The following is a 22,776-nucleotide window of genomic DNA, read 5'->3' as shown; positions in this document are numbered from 1 at the left end:
CTGTTGACAATAGTCAACAATAAAAATGGTCGACAACAAATTTAGCCATCGACTTTTGTCGGCAAAAAAACAAACAAATAAACAAACAAAAAACCAACAAAAAACCAACAAAAAACACACACACAAAAAAGAAAAAAACTACAGAGTGAGACATCGTCTTCTTTTATTATCTCTGCTGAGAGTTGCACGTGTGCAATAAAGGCCACCAGGGGAAAAATATGGTAGCGGACTAGGGAGCAAAAGGCGGCAGAAAACGCCAAAAGTCTGGGATAACTTCACATAAAACTTATAAAATAAATTAAATACATGTGAGATTTGTAAAGCGGACCTTGCGTACCACGGAAGTACGTCTGCAATGCTTGAATACTTAAAGAGGAGGCACGTCGGACTTACTTAACAACCGTATGCAAAATTTCAAAGCTGAAAGTTAAATAATATCCATTTATAATAATCATGACATAAATAATCCGATTGGTCGACTAGTCGTTTTAATAGTCGGTGACTAATCAACCATCAGAATAGTCATTAGTTGCAGCCCTAATATCAGCCGATTACAGCCCTTTTCAAATGAATCCTAATTTTTTTTGTTGATTAAACACTGATATATTCTTAATTTCTCCTAAAAGAGTAAATGTAGTTGCGGGGCCTGATGGCATGTAAGTTTATACCGACGTTGGGAAATTAAGAATGACTCAACATGTCTCCAGTTTCAGTTTAACTATTTGCCATGTATCATGATAGCAACCTGTGCTTCGCAGCGTCGGTCATGCTTTACATTTACGTAGCATTGTTAAAGTTGAGCTAACCTAGCTTAAGTTACTCCCTGTCTGTTCGTGTCAGCAATAACATTGCTGTGGTTATGCCAATAGCATAATGTTTGCTGACAGCTTAAAAGCCAGCAAGTAACTGCAGAAAAAACATAAGAGTACAAAATATTTGAGAGTATAGAACGAGCACTGCATCAGCTGCATGCTGAGATGCATTTAAGGATGGGCGATGTGAACGCAGAGAGGACGGGAAAAGTTAAAATGATGAATATTACTGGCGGTCTTCAGCAACTGTCATGATGTCCTGTCACTTTTAGTTAGACTTTGTCAGAAAACGTGACTCAGGCTGTAACAGCAATGTACTGTGTGTTGTACTGGAATAACATAAGTGCCGGACTTTTGTGACCATTAAATGTTTAAAATGCAGCTCTGACATGTTTTGACATCTGAGAAAAGCATCTCTGGTTTTTTATTTTGGTTCATATGAGTCATGACTTCACGACCAAGAAAATAATAGAGTGGAGAAAACGTGAATTAACGTTAAAGGGCGTCAGAGGGCTGCATGAAAAATGTTTTGCCAGTAACTGCTCACATTATATTTATAGCACTCACCTATGGTCTAAATCTAAAGAAACATTCATTAGTACAACTGGTAGCTATATAAATGCATGCTCCATAGAAAGAAAAAAAAAATCCAGTTTAAAATAAAATAAATCAAAAGAAGTTATTTTATTCATACGTATTTTAATAAATGAATCTGCCAGTTAATTGGTTATCTGTCATTTTTTCTACCAAATATCGGATCGGGCTCTAGTCACTGCACTGCTTCTTTTTATGTCTCTTTCTGAAATTGTATGTGATCCTAATCTCCCTTCAATGCGGCCATGGTTACTGTTGACTAAAACTGACGTTGAAACTCGGCGGTGAGCTTTGAATTCTGACCTGCCCTCTGGTAGATGTAGTGCCTATCAACCATGCCAATGTAAAGTATGCATGGAAGTACTGTATAAGAGCAGTGAGATTTGAAACTAACGTACCTGTTTACACACAAATGCAGCATAGATAGACCTTTAGTCTTCATAAGGGGGCACCAAAGTCCACAAATCTGAGTAAGTTCAGTAATGCCGCTTTAGGGTATAAGAGAATATACATTAATTAGCATAAGAAGGAGCATACATAATTTAGAAGTCAGACTTCCTTGTCAGGATATGAAACATTAAAGTACTGGTTGAGTGTTTCTAGCTCATTTATTTCTTCAGTTAGGTTAATGACATAAAGTAACTCCAGATGAGATTTTAACATTAATAGTAAAGCCAAAAAGGATGATTAAACAAGTATTCATTTCAAGTTTGAGGTTGAGTAATGCAGTATTCTCTGATGTTGATGCTAGGCAGAGATAGTTTAAACACGGCTAAATAAGTTTGTCAAGTGATACGCATTTACTCTGTTATTCTGAACTTATCACTGAATGATCTACGAAGCCATGCCATGGTTGTGGGCATTTTTTCCTTTAAACTTTTGAGTTGTTAGTGACTTCAAACACCCTTCAAGCACAGATAAGTGATTTTACTATAGCATGTTGCCTTAGATCCGTGTCACAACGGTGATTCATCAAAATCATTTCTATATAAGGAAAATGCTTCCTTAGATGCATATTCCACCTGTTTGCATCAAAGCTGAAATCTAGCACACCACCGTCAGCTTTGTTTTGACACAAAAGATATAATAAGAGAATTGACTAATTTGAAAACACATTTTTTTTTGCTAGTTCAGGATTTTTTTAAAGCATTGTGGAAAGGTCTGACTTATAAAAATAAAGTATTATGTTCATTTTTAATAATACAAAAAACCTGAATAAACTTCATAACCTATGAAACATCTCACGTTTTACTTGTTTCAGCTAGTGTAAATCTTCTTGTATGGCACTCTGTGGATGACAAGGAGCACACACAGCTAGTGAACAGAGGAGAGAAAACAAAAAAAGACAAAAAAGAAAAAGGAAATAAAATTAGTTTTATGATCTGTAAGATCCTGTCTGAACTTTTATTAGACTCTTAAGCAGGTGTGACCTGACTTTTCGCAGCTGGCTGATAAATGGTAGTGATCTCGGTGTCACAGCACTTTAGTATCCACAGACACGGTACATTTGGCCCTTTTCAACTTTAACACCAATGATCTTTCACCTTTCTGACATGGAACACATAGATTAAGCAGCTGCTACATTTGGCCTTACTTCCACATTATTTCCAGCACACACTTGAGTTTGTTTATACATTTTAAGTGTGTGAGCATGAGGGTCATCAAGCAGAATCATCAATTTACATAGTTTATATAAACACATATGGCCGTAGAGAGGTTTATGGAAAGAAAGGTTTTTAGAGGACTGATTGGTAACATCCTCGTGGTGAGGTATGGGAAGAGAACGTTGTTAGTTTAGTGTTGCAAAACTGGGTTGCTCTGCTGTGTACGTACCCCTGAGGATGTAATTCTGGTAGTTCTGGTCGGCTTCAGCACCCACTTTTATTAAACATGTCAGTCCTTCAGCAACCACAAACTCGTGCACCAAATCTTTGTCATCCTGAAAACAAACCACAGAAAAGAGAACATGTATTTGTAAGTCAAGAACAATGCTTGACAGTCTATAACACATCTATTCTGTGACAGCTGATCTTTGCTAATGAAGTTGTAATGTCCCCAGAATTACATAAATATTATTTATAGACTGGGAGGTTAAGTTATTTTTAAGTGCAATCTAACACTGTTAAATAACTTCTTTCCACTACTTAGACATTTTTTAATCATGAAAAAAACTAAAACAACAACAACAAAAAAAACAGCAATAATAATATTAATAATAATAAAGTGATAAGATCCTTTATATAATGAATGAAACTGCTTATAACAATAAAAGCATGATATATAAGTGGAAGACATGTAATTAAAATAATTACCATTATTGTTTTATGGCCTTTATGTTAATTTTCATGCTGCATTTAGTTTAAGATTACAAGTATTTCGACCACTGCAAATCTGACAAACTGGATTCTCTTGTGATTTAGCACAAAAACACAGCAATCCTGTAATGTAACTGTCAGTTATTTACAGGAATTCAGCTTCTCATACAGTTGCTGGCAGTTTGAAATATGGCAGTAAAAAGGGAGGTGACAACGTAGTGATGGAAATGGGACATTTGTGTCGGTTTCATTCAGATGTTTTTTGTTTTACAGGTAAGTGGAAACTAGCTTAATAATTATGCACAATGATCATGTCAGAGGATTGTGTTGGGGCTCTTGAGCAAGGCCCCCACAACTGCACCCCATGTACCAAAACATACCAGCCCGCTGCTATTTGGAAAATCTAGAGGTTTAGAGAACTGAATTTCCCAAATTGAGATTAATAAAGTAAAAAAATTAATAAGTTATTAATTAATTATGCGAGGTCTGATTATGTTTAAAGCAAAGGAGCAACGACAACCATGTTTTACTATGTTATGTTAAGCTGTTATTATAGAGTCAAAACTAACTGGCCACAAAATGAACTGATATTCAGCTTCTGGTTATCAGCTGAAATTAAATCTGTGGTTTATTTTTCAAGTTCAGTCACAACCTCTGCAAATTAAACCATGCAGCTGCATGCAGATGGCTCAGATGGACCTGTGCTGCTGTGACCTTTCAACTTCATCTTGCATTTTTTTCCTTGATGACAAAACCACCTGCATCTCTCACACCTGTCTGTATTCTGTAATTTAAGGCCCAGCACCAGGTTTTCTGCAGGGTTTAACATTTTCTGATACACTCTACTGTTCGGATGGAATAGGGAGGAAGGGAGTAATAAACACTGTTGGGTGGTCAGGGCTTCTTGTGTCCCAGGAGGAAGTCTAAGTGCTTCCAGAACATCTTTACCATATATCTGTGATGGAGACTCCAGTCATTTGGCAGTGAGTCTAAATATACAGAAGCACACTGAAGAAACAGATTGAGCAGCAGTTTCCAAACTTGCACATCTGCAAAAAGACCTGAAATGCAGAGAAGACTGCACAAGAATTATCTCTCTTCTCCAAGACCGATCCCATACAGAGCTGCTTGTATTGTAAAAATAATAGGTTTTCTAATTAATCCTGGGCCTGCATCAATATCTGTTGCTTTCTTTTCCATATAACTGTCAGTTAACCCTCCCCCTCTGTGACCAACTGCCCGCTTAGCCCAGCCCTGTATGTGAAGTATGACCAGACCCGAACGCTCATCAGCTGCCACGAAGGCAGACTCAGCAGCACAACTCTGCCTCAGGAAACAGTGTGGTGTCCAAGTGTGAGTGTGCACTGATTAATGTTAGCAAGCTATGTATCTCTTGCATCTTAATATGAACAGTGAACAGTCAAAGCACAAAACAAAGGGTGAGGGATACTTTATGAGATGTGCTACCAGAACAACAAACACAGAGCATCATGGAGATGACTGAATTTTCTCAGCTTCAGAGTGATCCATCAAGAGCAATAGAAACTGAATAATTACCTGAAAAATCTGCTTCAGGGAAAAGAGGGCTCTCCGTAGCTCCCGTCCCGTTGAATTGTAAAGTTTTTCTGAAAAGAGATGGAACGGGTGAGTGGAAAAATCAGCTGACAGCCATACATGTGGTATCTGATATTACTGCAATTTAAGGATGATTCTGAACTCTCTCAACCAAAATATGTATATTAGCATTTTACATGCACACCCACAATGTTACTATGAACTATGAATGTCTTGATAAGCACTTCCTTGTGTCTATACCAGGTGCAAATCATTGGAAGTAAGTAGCTAAATATGAAAACTTTCCCACAAGAGAAATAAAGAGAGCAGAAAAACAGTAGGAGCAACTCAGAGAACATCTGTAGAAAGTTAGTGAACAGAGAATGCTTCCTGTTAACAAAGACCAATCTGCAGTTTATCATAATACAAAGTCACGGAACAATCTTAAAACAATAGCCACCACAATGACTAAGAAATAATTCACGCATTAATCAGTTATGGAAACTATACAGAGCAATTAGAAATGATGATGGTAGACATTTCTTGCAGCTACTCTGACAAACGTTTCACTCTGTGCAGTGATCTCTGTCTGCCAGAGGGAGGCAGTGTTGAGCAAAAACCAAGGCGCTCACTCATCACTGCTGTGAACTCTCTCTGACTCAGCAAAAGCTGCCAGTTACTGTTGCAGATACAGCAGCATAGAGTACAGGCTGCTTGATGCAGAGCAGTGCAGGTCAGGACTTTCATTTCATGGATCTCTCTCTACAGTTATGCTTGGGGCTTTTTTCACCCCCATTTCTCTCTCTCATACTTTCACCTTACTCAAGGACCAGCATTGCATATCCAAGCTAGGAGAAACAAATGAGCACATATAACTTGCAGCATGCCCTCGCTGCCTCAAATGCATCTTTTACACACACTGAGGACTTTTTAAAAAAGCTGCAACTAAAGCTGCTGGGTGCAAAACACATACCTATGAGTGAATACAACTGGGATTAAAGAGAAATAGCCCCAGATTCATTATTGTTGTTTGCCTCCTCAGCGGTGGAGTAAATCCTTATAGCTGATAATCTGAGACAGGGACAGGTGGACAACACAAACTCGAGGACTCAAGGTCTGTGGGTGTCATTTTTAGGGATTAACAACAGACTGCATGACAAATAAAACGCCACTTAGGGAGAACAAGCATAGGTAGCCATCCAAAGACAGCTTTTCAACAAAGAATTAAAAAACATCAAATATATTGAAATTTGTCATCCTTATATCTATCTTACATATTTACATCTGGGAGCAAAACAAGCAGTTGTATTTGATTATTTCTGCTTTAGAACCAAAATATACCAACAACGTCACAAAAATGCTTCAACCAAAGGTGTGGTGTGCAAAACACACACGAATGAGTGTATACCAATAATGGTTGTAGGGCTGGGCGATATGAACCAAATCTTAGATCTCGATATTTTTTACCTGAATCACGATATATAATATATATCTCTATATATCTTGAAAGTAGACAATTCTAATTTACAGCCTTCATTGCTAAATATACTTTTTTATTAAGGATTAGCAGCACGTGCATTAAAACAGTTGACTGAAATTAAAGTACCTTTATATTAAATTAAATGCTCCTAAAAAAATAAACAAAAAATATTTTTCAATGACCATAAAAAAAATACAGCTGTGCGAAATGCAAAAGAAAAGATGCTTTTAAATCAAAACAAGCTATCTCAATATAAACGATATTCCCTCCTTCTATATTGCATTTGATAAAGTCTCGATATATTTGAAAATCTCGATATATTTGAAAATCTCGATATATTTGAAAATCTCGATATATTGCCCAGCCCTAAACAGTTGGCATAATAATTTCTTTTCTATACTTAAACTTCATTGCAAAAAGAAGTGTCCATCAATGACCACAAAACTCTAAATCAAAGACATCGGCCTATTAAAAACCTTTTATTTGGCAAACCAATAAAGACGAGCAGTGGACATAGAGGTGGTGTAAATTTGATGTATCACTGATCTGCCAATGTTAACTAAGCCATCTAACAAATTATGTTATAGAAATGGGATGTTCGCATTAACTTATCAACTGCACATAACTGTTGTTATACACTGTTCTGCAGAGAGTTGTACGGTAGTCTGACAGTGCAGCCGTTTGGGATAACAAGACTCCCATTTGATTTCTTTAAGCAGAAAAAAACAGAAACCTAAAGAATTCTCGTCCAGCAGAGTTTCTTAGCTTATAATGATGTATTGTTTCTAATTAATAGATTGGTGATAAAATGGTATTAAATGTTTACTGCTTAGACAGCTAATGAGTAGATAAGTATGCAAACTTTACAGCAAAGTCCAAGCAAGTCACTGGCAACAGCATCCATAAGGAATAAATTTCCTCAAGTCCAAAAGCATTATGAGGGGAAGCTGTGTGATGTTGGTGATTTATGTCTTTATAAATAACAGGAAGGAAGTCTGACTGGGCCTTTTCAGTTTTTGGCCCCGTCTATGCTATTGGGAGCTACATCATATTTATAAATCTCTTCTAAAATCAGGCACATTTTTGCAGTAGCATTTTCTTTTTTCATTTACTTACTTGTTTTCATCACTATTACCACTGTGGTATAGAAGTTTTTAAATCCAATGATTAAAGTTATATCAGAATCTGTTTACATTACTTTTAGTTTCATGGCTTTAAAATATCTAAGAATTCATTTTATGTAGTTTAAGTCTGCTACTATGATTCAACCTGAGTCTACATGATGTAAAAAGGTAATGCAGCTTTAAAAAGTTGCACTCCACCCTCCGGCAGGTCAAGGAATTCCCAGATCCACTGCCCTGAAACCTCAGAAAGGTGACTCAAAGTTTGGACGAGGGATCTCCAAACAGACACTCTTTGATCACTAGAGTGGAAAGAAAGAGGTAATAACTCTGGGTTACTCATCACACCTTTACTATACATAGCAAACTTGATTTGTGGTCCTCCTTAACACAGAGTCTCGCATCAGAGTGCTTTTTTTCTTCCGAAAGTTGTAAGTGTACTTCCACATGGACACTGAACGTTAATCAATCAGCAGATGAATTACAGCCAGCACTGCCGAACAGTCCATGATGGTTCTACCCGATACATGAACCAGCACCTGGGTTGCTATTGGGTTTGGCTAAATTCCAATTGCTTGTGTGTGTGTGTGTGTCAATCGGTAACAGTGATCCAAATAAATTCTTCCATGCACGGCTCCACTATCATTTGCACAAAGGGCTCGTGCTTCTCTACTTAGCCATGTAGTTTGGACTGCAATAAAACTGTCAGAAAGTTATTCCTGCCCAACACTAAATGAAGCCCATCTGCTGGAACAGACAGTTCCTTCCCTGTCCCTGTCCGCAGTCCACACACACCAGTGTACCTCCCAGAGGCCCATCTTTAATGAGAAATAACTCAGTGGAGATTAGTTCCATACCATTTGGCACAGATATGCACCCATAAGTATGGGCCCTCTGCATTTCCCTATTTAGGCAAGAACCTGAAAGCTTATTTATTCACAGGAAATGTTTGTGAGCCCCGACTCAAATCAATGTTCACATGAAACCCTGTAATGACCAGAAACTTCAAACTCAATAGCTCACTACATTTGCCATGTATTCTTTTACTGGGTCAACGTAAACTTCTGGACACACAAAGTTCGGATTTCAATTTTAATGCCATTTCAGTAATATTACAACTCCAATTACCACACAAACTCCAACAGCCATGCGGCTCTTCAGATTAATTAGACGTCAGCTGGAGTTTGCATTGCAGATCTGTCCAATCATGTTGCTCATTCTTTAACACACCACAGAACATGCCTGTGTTAGTATCAAACAAGGTCATGTGATATCAAACGATAAGTCTTGTCAGCTTCACATTAAGTTTTACTGAAAGTTCACACCTTTACGTGAAATGACTCAACATCCTAAAAGTTTTTATTTGATGCCTCATATCATTGTACCCAAGGAACCAGCTGTTTTCTACTCATAAACTATAATATGGCTACAGGGATGCAATGCTTTGTAATTATAATAATCCTAAATACAATAGTGAACTTTCCATAATCATCAGGAACTACTCAGAGCTAAAGAGTGAAGAAAAAAAAATGCTGTGGTGAATTGATGCACTCAAGACAGGTCAGCGCTGCAAGGATGGTCAGGCTGCTGCTGAGAGGACAACTTTTAAAAGCAAATCTGCTCCCTGCTGCTTCCAACACCTTACCTATCATTGTGTCAGTACCAGTGCATTCCACTTTTCATGGGTCACTTTTTATTCATCTCCATGTGCCAACAACTCACTGCAGGACAGCTAACAAATTACAAAAATTAGTTTGCCTTTGAGCCATAAACCTTGCTCATTTTCCATCTAGAAAGTCCTCTGAAATACTCAGTTACTCATCTATTCACATGCCTTTATTTCCAGAGAGTGCTATAAAATGAAAAGGATGACTACCACTGCTCATGCATCGCGCAGCAGGCGGAACACATAAACCACATCCAAAGCACAGCCAGGAAACCCACAAGGACCCCACCGGGGAGGACAGCCTTGCACTCAGTGGTGTAAATTAAACTCTGTTTACTTTACGGAGTAGTGTAGTGTGTCAGACTGGAAGTTGAATTGGAGGATCTTTAACATTGTAATGGTATATGCACATAAAATATTCTAACAATGCACAGTAAAATAAACAGCTTTCATGTTGTAAACTAAGATTAAAGTGTATGATGTACAATATGCGACCACAATGTGCTTTCAGACTGGGAGGAATCTGCAAAATGTGACTCAGGAAAAAAAAAGTTTAAAAGTAATCATTATTTTTGTACATTAATATCCTTAATCATTCTGGTTAATTAAGACAACTTCTCATTGATCTTTTTCAGGCAAATTTATATTAAAAAGCTATTTTCAGTTATTGAAGAAGATCAACAGCATGCACAGGAACAAAAATATCATAAATGAGGGGGGCTAGCTGTGAGACTTAAAGGTTACGTTTTATATTGCCATCTTTTCTTGATTCCCACAAATGTAGGGCAGAATAGGTAATGATGAAAATTAACAAGAGAAAACTTCAGCTGTCACAGCTGGATAATGTGTTGATTGTTTGCCTCATACAACCTAAATGAAGTGCAGGAGTAACAGAAGCAGCAGTGTTTCCATGCAGCAGATGCACTGCTAGAGCACAAGAGCTGGAAAAGGGTTGGCAGCTTCAACAGAAGATCAGCGGAATTTGTTCAGGGTCAGTGAAGCTCAGGTTGTCTGTCTGAACTGGCTTGCAGGTATTGCTCTGTGTATAAAATAAAATAGCTTTGATCAGCAGTTATCCTTAAGAATAATCACACAGTTTTAAGTTTTTTTAAAGGTTGGTTGATGTAACAAAGTTGTAATGGTCAAAGCTGGACTGTCTGTCACAAACCCCAAAGTCACTCCTGACTGGTCAGTACAGGCCACAGACTGTCAGGGGTGAATGCTGAAGTGAGGCAAACTCTGGCCAAGTTGAGCAAGCACCCTTTTATGTGTGCCACAATCCCCACATCAATGCCTGCTGTGTACAAGGATAAAAAGAGAACATCTTTCATTTCCATCCTCTGGGATTTTCATGTGAAGCCCTCCAGTTTACAGCATGCATAATGTTCCTCTGCTGTCACGAAACACAACAGAACAACATCAACATTGCTTCCTTCTTCTCCTGTCCCACTTGGTAAGTAATCTTGTGTTTTGAAATTTATGAAGAGAAAGCACGAGTAATTAAGGTGGAAGACCTCCCAACACATGCAACAGATTGCAACATGCTACTTTGTGGTCATGGGTTTCTACAACTCTTTTTATCCCCTTCCCTCAGAGCCAAAACACAAGGTAAATGATGGGTCAATAAAAGCAGATTATAGCACTCAGGTGGAAATCATTAAGCAGGAATGCAGGTAAAAATGAGATCAATTTCAACATGTTTGGATTCTGACTGCAACTGAACAGTGGATCTAGACAAAAGAAAATGTCTGTGCATGTGTGTGGGGTGGGGGGTAGGAGCATGAATGTGCACTGCACAGGCAGTTTATATGCAGTGCATGAAGGAATAAAAGCATTAATTAATTTGTTCCTGTTGCCGGGAGTTTTTTTCAAATGCTTTTGGAGTTTTGATAGAAGACATATGGAGATGATGGTTTAGATTAGGAAAATTTAGTCAGGCCACACAGAGTGAAGAGATCTGTGTCACTGGCAGCAATCCTCAAAGGAAGGCCGGAGAGGACCCACAGGGTGTGAAAGTTATGGAGATGAAAAAAAACTAATAAAAATCAAAAAGAACATCCAAATAACCAATAAACATGGACTTAATCTACTGATGAAAATTAGCTGAAAAACATGGCAAGATGCAGTCAAAGACTGCTGTCTTTAATATAGGTAAATGTTAAATGAGTTAAATAGTTTTTAAAAAGGATCTTGCAGGGTCCAGAATAAATGTTCTCAAGTGTTAACATGTGTTCTTTTGAGGATGTTAATGGCAGTGTTAGGTGCATGCAAATAAACCACACTTATTCTTTCTGTTTGACCTACTTCCCAGATGTTGTACCTGGACTTCCTCCCCATACTGTGCAGAGGGCACGCCATCTACAGCCTACTGGGAGCAGTGAAGGGATCAGATTTCAGGGCTGTGACATTCTATCTTGGCAGAGGCATTTGATACCTGCAACCAAGTTCCAATAAACACAAAAACTGGTCCATGGAGTTCAGCTGCACTCATCATTCAACTATAGGAATGGAGAAACTGGATTGTTGTGTTTATTGATGTGTTTACTGAAGGCATCCAGTGAAAGTTTATGTTTTTGTGAGTCGCAATAATGCCTCTAGCAGGCCAAAGTGGCATTTGTCTTTTATACCGGAGAAAAATCAAACCGTTTAGCTGCTGCTTCAGAAAAACATGTTCCATAGAGAGCTTAAAGGGAACTGCGGGGTATAATCTGCAGGTAAGGCTCTTCAATAAACTACATGCTAACTAGCCATCAAGATACTATCTGTTACTGTCAAAGAGTAACAGAAGAGGAAAGTGTGGATGGAATCTGCAGAATTCCACACAAGGAGAGGTACATGACAGCAAGGCCGATGTGAGGACAGACAAATCTTTCATTAGTGCCTGCTGGTATAATGAGTCATTCCTAAGCTACCAGGTGGGGTGAAACTCACAACACCCCTCAGTAAATACTCTCCTTTTCATTCCTCTTCTTTTCTTCTATGTGCAACCCATCATTTCACATCCTCATCAGGGTTTCCCTACAATTGCCACCACTGACACAGATATGTAGTAGAGCGAAGAGCAGATAAAACACCCATTCAGCAGAATGGACAAAAGCCTGACACACATATAAACTAGGGGATCAACAATTGAAGTAGGACTGGTTGGGGAGGGTGGCGACACGGCAGCTTGTCATGTGGGGCATACACAAGGCAAGCTGCCAAACAGCTATGGTCACTGCCGACCATGGGGAAGCTGTTCATTAGCATCACTTCTGTGACTGAATGAGCCTCTAATGATCTCTGTGTATAAAATTACAAAGGTTGGGTCTGGGCTGCTGCACGTGTTGCTTGGCAGGTATTTCAGCCAAACAGCTTTTTGCACTGCAGTAAAATGGATGCAGGACCAGATGCCTAAAGAAAAAGATGTTAAATCTAAGCCCATATATTCTCCCACTATCACATATCAGCACATATGCTATATGTCATTTTTATCTTGGGGATTTTATCTTCTCATCCATAATGGCAGGTCCACGATGCCAAGTTATTTTGAGGTTTATGGCCCTTAAAATCAAAAACATTTCATGTATTGTAATTAAATGAGAATTCATAAAACCTCCTCAAAGTTGAGTTGGAAAATGACCTCAGTGACTCTGCTATAACTGCAATCTTCTCACACTCCTTTTGGTTTGCTTGCCCCTGACTCTCTCTGCACCCTCCTATTCTTAACAACCTGACACGTAGGGAAATCCACCAGTACATGCTCGGTCCAATAAACACAGTTCTGTGGAGACCACATCTATTTCAGACTCTGCTCTAAGAATAGGAAGCAAACACATGTGTCACAGTACACCATCTCACATCCATGCAGGTCATCCTGTGACTGACTACACTTAATGGAAAGGAGATGTTGAAACACCTGGTTTCCACACAAACAGGATCCACTGCAGCCTAACTCTAATTCCTTTCACTCTTTTTTTTATGTTTTTTAACGACGTCTGCCAGTTGAAATGTGGTTCCTCGTGTCCTGTAACTCCTTTTCCACCAAAATAGCTCTAGTTTTTGAAGTAGTCCTGCTCAGATTTCTTGTAGCCGTGATGCTACCTTAGAAACCAGTTTAGGTTCCACCAAATTATTCTCTTAATTCCGCTCAAATCGATTTTAGGGAAAAACATAAAAGTAAAATGTTGATTCTGTCTCCTCCCATTAACCAAAGACTTTGTGATCCATTCCTTTCCCATCTGTAGAAATTATTTGGCTATGGGTATCAAACCCATTTATTTTTGTCCAAACATTTAAAGAAAATTCAAGCAAACCAAAGCAGAAATAGTGGCATACTGATGGAAAAGAGGCATCTGAAAGACAAGAACCTTTGGAATATACCTGTCAGCGGTAAGAAGAAAATCAAGTTATGATATTAACTCTTACACACACATCCTTGTCATAATTTTTCCTGGCCCTTGATGACCCAAAGGGTAATTACATTTATAAATAAAGGTGCACCAAGCATTGCTAAGATAATACCCAGGATTATTGATGTCTGCAATCATGTGGGATTTACATTAACATGCTATAGTCTTCAAAATGAAAGGATCGCAGAAAGGATAGCAAATGAGTCAATGAGAAAACCTTCTGTGAGATAACGTCCAACTAGTTGGTATTCATAAAATGTGGTTACTAATGACATGAATAGCTTTGCATGAGTGCTCTGTCATGTCAGACTGTTAAACTTTGGCTGTGACTTTGCTAGGCCAGGCTGGGTGTGAAGTGTGAACTGACTGCTGACAGGTGCCAGAGCTCAGGAAAAGGGTCAAGTCAGCATTAAAACTGACACTCAAAGAGCCCAGATGCAGTAGACATATATGGAAAGCTTAGTTGAATTAGAGAGGCATGACATTTGTGCTTATAGTGACTTAAATTTGTCATAATGAGCATTAAAGATTGGATGAACACTTATTACAGTCGGATTTGAATATGATAAATATAAATCTAAATGTGAAATATGAAATATGATTTATAAAGACAAAATGCACTATAACCCAAACAATTTCTGATGATTCACATGAGATGCCTTCATCCTGCATCATCTTTGTCAAGAAGATGTTTTTGGTTTTTTTTACAGGCATGTATTATTTCTGATAGAATTCATATTTACTATATGCAGTCACATGGCTCAAAGATCTGTTTTGTCCTAACTGGGGGCCAACCTGTGTGCCCAGCTGAAACAAATTCACAACCAACATGGCTGACTGCTAGCTCCTCAAAAACCTTCTTAAAGACAAATGACTGATGTGTTGCCTTTTCTATTACTGATGGATCGTATAAAAATTTCCCACTCATGTTTGCACTGGCAGATAAGGAATAAATATTTGCTTGTCATGCCAAATATCCTGGTCAACAGTTGCCAGTTGGACTAAAGGATATTTCTTTCCTTCTGTTTTCTTTACTTGCAGGCCAAGATTAGACATAGTTTTTGCAGTTTTTTGCAGTTTTTTGCAAGATGTTGGTGCAAAAAAATGCTAATAGTGTTGCAGATTAGCATTAGCATGTGCAAATGTTTCAAAAGGGCATATTTTTTTAACCAAAAGAATTGATCATGATACCCTCTCTTCACCTCATCGGTGATGGTCAGTTGCCTTGTTTTTCATTGTCGATGGACCTTGGATCACAAGTCTGACAAGTTTGGGCTGGTTTCAGTATATCTGTTGATGCACTACTCCTAATCAATGTACCAAACTGAGCCATTAGACTTTAACACATTTATACACAAAGCAAACATTAATCCATGTTATAATAAATGAGATAGAAAGACTCCACAAATTCAAGATAGGATGCAAAATACTCCCATGATAGATGTAAATGTCCCTAGTGATGTCGTGTTACCCAGCAAGAACCAAGAAGGGACAGTCAAGCATGCTGCATGATGTTTCTTGTATCCCTTTTTGAGTAATCTGCTGGGCCTTTTCCTCATCATTCATCTCCTTTATAAGAGGTAACCTACTGAAAAGAGCTGTTCATCTCCATGAAGTGAAATAAGGTATTTTTTATCATGCACAACATCTAATGAGTGAAGTTAAAAATGACCTTTGTTGCTGACTTAAATTTACAGTAATTCTGATAAAAACCTGAACATTAGTGAAGTCCTAAAAGTAAAACCACAAGTTTCCCTCATGAACATAACTTTGAGTCACTAAATGTGTGGGGCTTTTTTTTTTAAACGAACTGGAAATGTATTACTTTTATTTATAAAGACGAAAATTGAACTGAAAAACAGTAAAGCCAGATCACAGCTCCATGAAACCAAGGAAAGGAGAAAATTACAGCCTCAATGAAAGTGAGATGAGAGAATGTCTGTTTTACCAGCAATTGCTGCCCACTTTAAAGAGAGACATACCTGGCTTTCAGCAAACATGCCCTAGCAATATAAATCACAAAGAAGAGATTATGGAAAACCACCATTAGGAGCCAGTCATGCATCACACACATGACAGTGTCAAGATGGAGAGGGATTGGCTGGCACGCCTACAACATCCTCAATTTCTGATCGGATAAAAAGGCGTTCTGGCTCACAGCACTACAGAGGATCAACCATCTCCTGGCAAGAAAGAATGCAAAGTGTTCTCTTTCCTTATTTAGCCAAAGCCAACCATCATATCGCAGAGCGTGCAAAAGAAAAAAAGGGAAAGATACCTGCAAGATTATGATCCAAAGCTATAAAAAACATTCTTCACAATGCATACCTTGAAGTAATGTTAAGTTATCCTTGGTATGGGAATTGCAAGAGGTGTGTGCAGCCCCATACTCACTTTATTTAGGGAGGAACTGCATACTGCATGCAGGATAAGAGTCTTCATAACATTTATTTAGTACTAAAATGATTTGATGCATAAATGGTGATTCTTGTTGTTTTAATAAGTACAATAAGAGTTTTCAAAGACTAATTCCGGCTTAATCTGTTACTAAATTTATGAATCTGACATTATCAAACATGCCAGAGAATAAGTAGTTTTGTTTTAGTACTTCCAAGTACTCCCAACAAAGTTGGACCTTTGCTTGTTTAAGTGTGTGTGTGCGTGTGTGTGCTTGCAAGCATGTGATGGATGGATGGATGTTTGTGTGTCTTCCAGGATGACAGAGATAAGAAATTCCTGGCAGTCTTTAAAAGGAAAAGTACTGACATCAGGGACTGGGAACTAAACAAGTTGCAGAAAATAAATTCAAAGAGAACATTTTTAGTGACATCTTCACCACAAGTGGTAAATTAAATTTATGTGAACTTTTAAAGCATCAACATTGTAGCAATACGTTTGTAAAAAAAAAAAAAAAAAAAAATCTCGATCAATCTTTGAAGAAGAGTATTTTTACCAACGTATCCTCTAGAGGTCTCTGTCTAGTCTGTTTTGTTTTGTTGTTTTAACTCCTACTTTATTTTATATGCATGAGAGGTAAAGTTAGCAAGTTTAACTATACCTTCAAAATGAGAGGAAGCTATTACAAAGCCAGAGGGGAAAAAAGAGAAAGACCTTGCTCCCTGCACAGCAGGGGGTGAGATTTACGCATGCTTGCATCTAATCCACGGAGACATAAATATGCAGAAAAGCTCTTGCATGATTTTTTTTTTTTTTTTTTTTTTGAGTGAGATGACATTGAAGCTTTGTGTTTTTAATTCTTAAATTAAAGGCCTAAACAATCTAATCTCATTTTGTCACATAAGTAAAAGTTATAATTTCCAGTTAATCAACAGCCATAACTTAAGGATCAAAGTTGATGGGCAGATCTTGCAGTTAAAACAAGCTCAATTAACAAAAACTGTTCAAATAAATCATTTGAAAAAGAAATATGTTTGGTTGTGACTCTCCTACATAAAACTTAACCACATTTTAAGTTAGTTTTGCATTAAGTTGTAGGTGCGCACAGACTCTGATGCCCCACAATTGGGAGTTTAGTCTTTTCTTCCCTGCTGGGCTTTTTGAAGAGACCATTATAGATTATAAATCTTAGAACTTTCATTTGTCTTTTATCTAGGATCAACTGTGATCTACCCATAAAATCAACCAGATTTATGACCTGAATCTCAAAAGTAATACATAAAACTACATATGATCCTCATATATTCTGGTTCCATCAAACCTCAAACAAAAAAAAAAGAAAAAAAAAAAACGAGCACTACATCTGTGTTTGTGGGGGACTTTTTGGGTCGGCACGAAACCTGATTTGAGCAGGCTACAGCCCTGCATGATCACACCATAACAAGTTCAGACACCTTGGCCTAACATTCTGGTACCAGATTCAGTCCGTTTGATGTTTTCACATTAAGCAACTCCATTCCTCTGGCACCCCCTCCTCCCCACCTATCACACTCCTCCAACTTCCAGTCTGTCTTGACCTTCTGCCAGTTTCACCAAAACCTTTCCAAGCACACCTGGTAGTGGTTAGGCTCAATCACAACATGAAGCTGCTGAGGTGGGCTGCTGCAGAAGAAAAGAAGAACACGACAGAGAAGTTACTCATATTAACGCATAGGCTATATGCTGTGTTTCACTGATTCTGTGCAATGGGATGCCCCTGACATATAATGTTTTTCTCAATAGCCTACATTAGAGTTTAGTTAAACATAATTAAGGAAATGGCTAAAATTCCCTGAATGCACATCCATGTAGTTAAATTCTTACAGGATTGCTGATATATAATGAGATGGAAAGTGGTTTTGACACACATTCAGTGGGCATTATAGAATGACAACAAACAGGAGGGGGTTATTAAAGTGCATGGGGCTAATTCCAGTGTTTTACCAAACCTGCTGAGCAGCATTTAAACACTTTATGAAAGTTAGAGTCCAGCTCAGATTACCCACAGTCACCCTCAGATGAATTAAATACTTAATGGATGATTATTCTATATATAACAAGTTTAATTTTTATAGTTTCATGTCCTGTATATCAAAGTTTCATTTCTATAGTGTTGTCCCAAGAAAAGATATAATGAAATATTATATATATATATATATATATATATATATACATTTTTTTTTTTTTTTTTTTTTATCGAATTTCACTGTTTAGAGATGTGGAGATGTGGAATCTTATTGAGGATGACCCTCCTTCAGTGTGTAAGACCAGTTTCAGTGTGTATAATATAGGGAATTAAAGCAGAGTCATGATCTTGGTATTTAATCTCTCTAAAAGTATTCCCATTGTTTAAAAACCCTCACCATTTTTTAGTGCTGCACTGACTGGTTTGGACACATGTGGAACTTTGGAAAAGCTGGATGAAGCCAGCTGGATTCCATAAAGGCCTCAAAAAAGCCTTTGCACTTTGTAAAAGCCATAGGATTTAAGCAGCAGACAACGGTCTACACGTTCTGAGTATCACATGAAATGAAAAAAGAGGGCTTAGATAAGCAGGTCAGGAAAAAAAACATGCAATTACAGACTTTCAAACAAAAGCCATGTTTAGACTGAGAAGAATGGCAGCTTGTGAATGACTGCTGATGATTTGCATATTATCGACTTATAAAGAGAACCAAAGAACACATTTTACTCAATGACTAAAACAAACACTGAGACAGTCCTAGAGGCGTCCAGAGGTGAAAACAGACATGTTTGTTTACATGTCAGGCTGAAGGCGGTTCTGTTTCATTTGGTTTGCTTTAAGTTGACTTGTTGCTGAAATGTTTGATCCTATTGCAGAGAAGATCAGTTTCCCTTATTTTTACTGCCTTATTGTTGTTTTACTAATTTGCCTGTGGATAAGGGTAAAAAGTTTATGATGATTTTGGCATGCCTTAATAATTACATTTCCATGTGTTTGCTGCTTTTAAAAATGTTTTCTCCTTTTTGTCTAACATGATGGGAAGTCCTCACATCGACCAGCAGCCAAGGGATTTGTTATCATTTCACAATTTCTAACCATCGATTGTTATGCTGCTACATTTTAGAGATGTAGACAAATGAAACTATTTCAAATGTTGCAACAGATGAAACTGATCTACATATAAAATATGTGAGACCAAGTAAATAAGTAATTAGCATAATCAATATCTACGCTGGTTAGAATAAGTTCAGTGCACATTTTGAGAGCAGGTTTATGCCAGTGGCTGTTTTGTTGCTAACCTCTGCAACCTCAGAAAGTGCAGTACGTCAGAGGATCTAAAATCTGCAAACCTAAGGCCTCAGATTTGCTACTGCTCTTGTAGCTAGCTCATCCATCCAACTTCTAAATCATCGTTTTGTAAGGAACTGATTTAAACAGCTTTAATTGAGACAGCCAAGGCAATTCATCAGGAAGATCCCAGCAAATGTTAAAAATCCAGAGACTGCCAGGGTTATATTTATGTTGTTTTTATTTTTTTCGTCTTTTTAATTTATTGCACAGCCCAGACCAGATAATTTAATGTAATGCTCTCAAATGTGTTCTGCAGCTCACTAAGCTCAACATCATGTCAACAGATTGATCTTTCTAATTTAGAAGCAATTCAGGTGTTAAGAATAGCTATATTTACAAAGGTCACTGACTTTAAATCTGATCTGAAACTGGAGAGGGGCCAGGAGCATTCCTTCAACTGCTTGGTCTAGAGAGACTCATTTTGGTGCTTTCCATATAGCCTGAATGAAACAGGATCACCACAGATTAATACTTCTAACACTGTGTGCATTTATACTTTATCTCCATAGTTAATCTTTGACCTAGCTAGTTTTATTTTTACTCCAGCCCTTGTCCTTTTTTTAAAAAAAAAACTCATGTTAACTCAGTAACTTCAAGCAGAAGAAAATCTCTATGTCTTTGACTTTATCTTGTGTTTACATAAGTATAAAGAAATCCTCCCCTGCTGCCAATGTCAAAATGTGTGCAACCGTAGCAGAGTGAACACTTTGTGTTTGCGTTGCGGGAGAGCAAGTCTGTACTTAGCGTGTTGTTTTTAGCTAGTCTTAATGTCTTCCATGTCTGGACCTATTTGTCTCTGGGTTGACTGGGCCACATCAGTGGGGAACACAGAGGAGAAAAGTGAAGTTAGCATGTGTGTGATGTCTGTGACAGCTGCAGGCCTGGTTCACAGAGCCGCTGTGGCCCACTCTGTCACACTAGTCAACAAACCATCAATTGAAATTAGCATATCCAGGGTGAGAATACTCTGTCTTAACTGGTCTCTACTTGCATCCATAAGCTGTAAGTGAAAATATTAACATAGCCGCGGTGACACCCCCCACTGGTTTGTGGACAAAAATTTTTAAGCTTTGACTTGAGCAACAAGCTTGTCGTCAACTTTGAAACCAGATGTGAGAAAGGAGTGGTAGATCTGACTGAGAACTTGAGGGAATTATCCACATTCATATGGTTACAACTTGTTAATTGCAAGATATCCAAACTTTAAAGCATACCCTGCTTTTTTTTGTCTTTTTTACTTTAAGACTATAATTCATAAAATTAATATGATGATCTATTAAAGACTATTTCAAATTAGCCATTGAGGCTGCAAACTCATAAGGAAAATGTTTACAGCAGTAACAAAAAAGAACATCTTCTCAGAGAATTTTGCAACCAGTACAGGCACCTCCTCCTGCTTGTTAGAAATAATGCCAAAAAGGGGCTCCTACATTGGCTTCACCTTTACAAATATGACTGTGAAACAAATGCAGCACCTGGCAGAAACAAAACACCTTAACAGTAGTAAATGCTAAGTCGTGAGGACATGCAAGCCAGCTGTTTGACAAGAGGGTCAGACTGAATCATTTATCATTTACCAAAACCCGGTAATTAACCTAAAGATAATTTTGGCCTAAAAACCTATAGTTTTATTAACTCCTTTCTTTTGCAACCACTTAGATCAGAAATCAAAGTGCTGCAAACACCTGGATGGCTTGCCAGCCCATCATGGATACAGAGCTCAAGGACACCAGTGAGTTGTAGTTTCTATTCAACTGCCATAACAGATATCTCCTCTGAGAGGACACTGACATTAATGTCAAGCACAAAAAAACTTGACTATTTACATGACTTGAACAAAATACTACATATCTAACAAACAGCATTTCAACACATAAGAGATTGTGCAGGTGGCTAAATCTATTGTGATTTTAACACAAAGTGGTGTGTGTTTAGAACAGTGTAATCACAACCGGTCCAGCAGCTACAACTTTTTCCCAGGAGACAAGCCTCTGACTATGACAACATAAAAGGATGCCATTATATTGTGTCCCATAGCCCGTGTTGGATCTGCATTTCTAATAAGCAGCACTGTGATAAATAAAAACGTATATTTTATTTATTAAAAGCTAGCCTCACACAACAGGACTGAGATTGAGCTACTAGCTGTCATTCAGAGAAACTCTGCTCTTTTTATCCACACAGTTCGCTCTCAGTTTCCACTCTCAGCATAAGATGTTACAGCCAGTGAATGCATGTAAAAACTGAGCTGTGCATGCTCTTGTAGGTCCAAATGCAATGTAATAAATTTTAATCAAACCAGCATTTTACCTACTTCAAAAGATCAACTCAATCACAAAACTGTAGCTCAACACTAACATCACAGCCTTGTCTGTGCAACAGCTGTTGTGGGAGTAATTCCAGTAAATGTGTCTGTCTTGTCACATGTGTGTGAATGTCTGCAGTGGCAAGACCAGAACTGACGGGGAAAGTATGAATGAAATTATTAAAGAATTAAAATATACATTTGTTTGACAAGATTCTATTGTTTAGGAGAATACGAGACAAAGATCAAGAGAAAATGAGGGTATTCCCCAATGAATGAAAACACACCATCTACATTTACCCTAACATTTTGTGACCACAACAGTAGAACGAGCGAATAATAAAATGATCATTTTCATTTCATCTTAGTGACATGTTCAAAACCCGAGCGAGAGCAATAAACTCCCATAAAGCAAACGGACATGTGAATTCACTTTGGGTGGAAACAATGGCAGGAGGCTGTGCTCATTGCCAAAACGAGCCTTTGTATCACAATTCATTGCTTTACAGCTATATCCATGTTTTCCACTCATTTTGCTTGAAAACAGCTGTTTGTTTGCATTTATGGCGCTGTTAGAAACAGATGATAGGTCACTTCTACTTGCTCATTGTGAATGTTTAAGCCATTAAATAGTTGAAATCTAAATTTTAAGATGTTTTGTAGGGGTGGGGATGAATAGTTTGTGTCCCATCATCTCTCTTGTGGTCACCACTGATGTTGCCAAACAGCTCTATTAGCTCATGTGACTTAAGCAAAATAAAGGTCTGTTATAATTTTGAGAGCCAT

General features: G+C 37.9%; 1 protein-coding gene across 5 annotated transcripts in view; it reads right to left on the bottom strand.

Moving 5' to 3' along the window:
• Positions 1-22,776, bottom strand: part of fhod3b (formin homology 2 domain containing 3b) — an 89,547-nt gene that overhangs the window by 33,437 nt on the left and 33,334 nt on the right. For all 5 annotated transcript variants that reach the window (XM_041987286.1, XM_041987288.1, XM_041987289.1 and 2 more), the window contains exons 4-5: positions 5,279-5,346; positions 3,240-3,345 (exon numbers count right to left, since the gene is read on the bottom strand). In XM_041987286.1, the coding sequence (XP_041843220.1) occupies positions 3,240-3,345; positions 5,279-5,346 (174 nt within the window). The remainder of the gene's footprint in view (positions 1-3,239; positions 3,346-5,278; positions 5,347-22,776) is intronic.

Source organism: Melanotaenia boesemani, chromosome 6, assembly GCF_017639745.1.
Source record: "Melanotaenia boesemani isolate fMelBoe1 chromosome 6, fMelBoe1.pri, whole genome shotgun sequence".
In the NCBI taxonomy this organism is placed as follows: domain Eukaryota; kingdom Metazoa; phylum Chordata; class Actinopteri; order Atheriniformes; family Melanotaeniidae; genus Melanotaenia; species Melanotaenia boesemani.
This window is presented reverse-complemented; position numbering and strand designations above follow the sequence as displayed.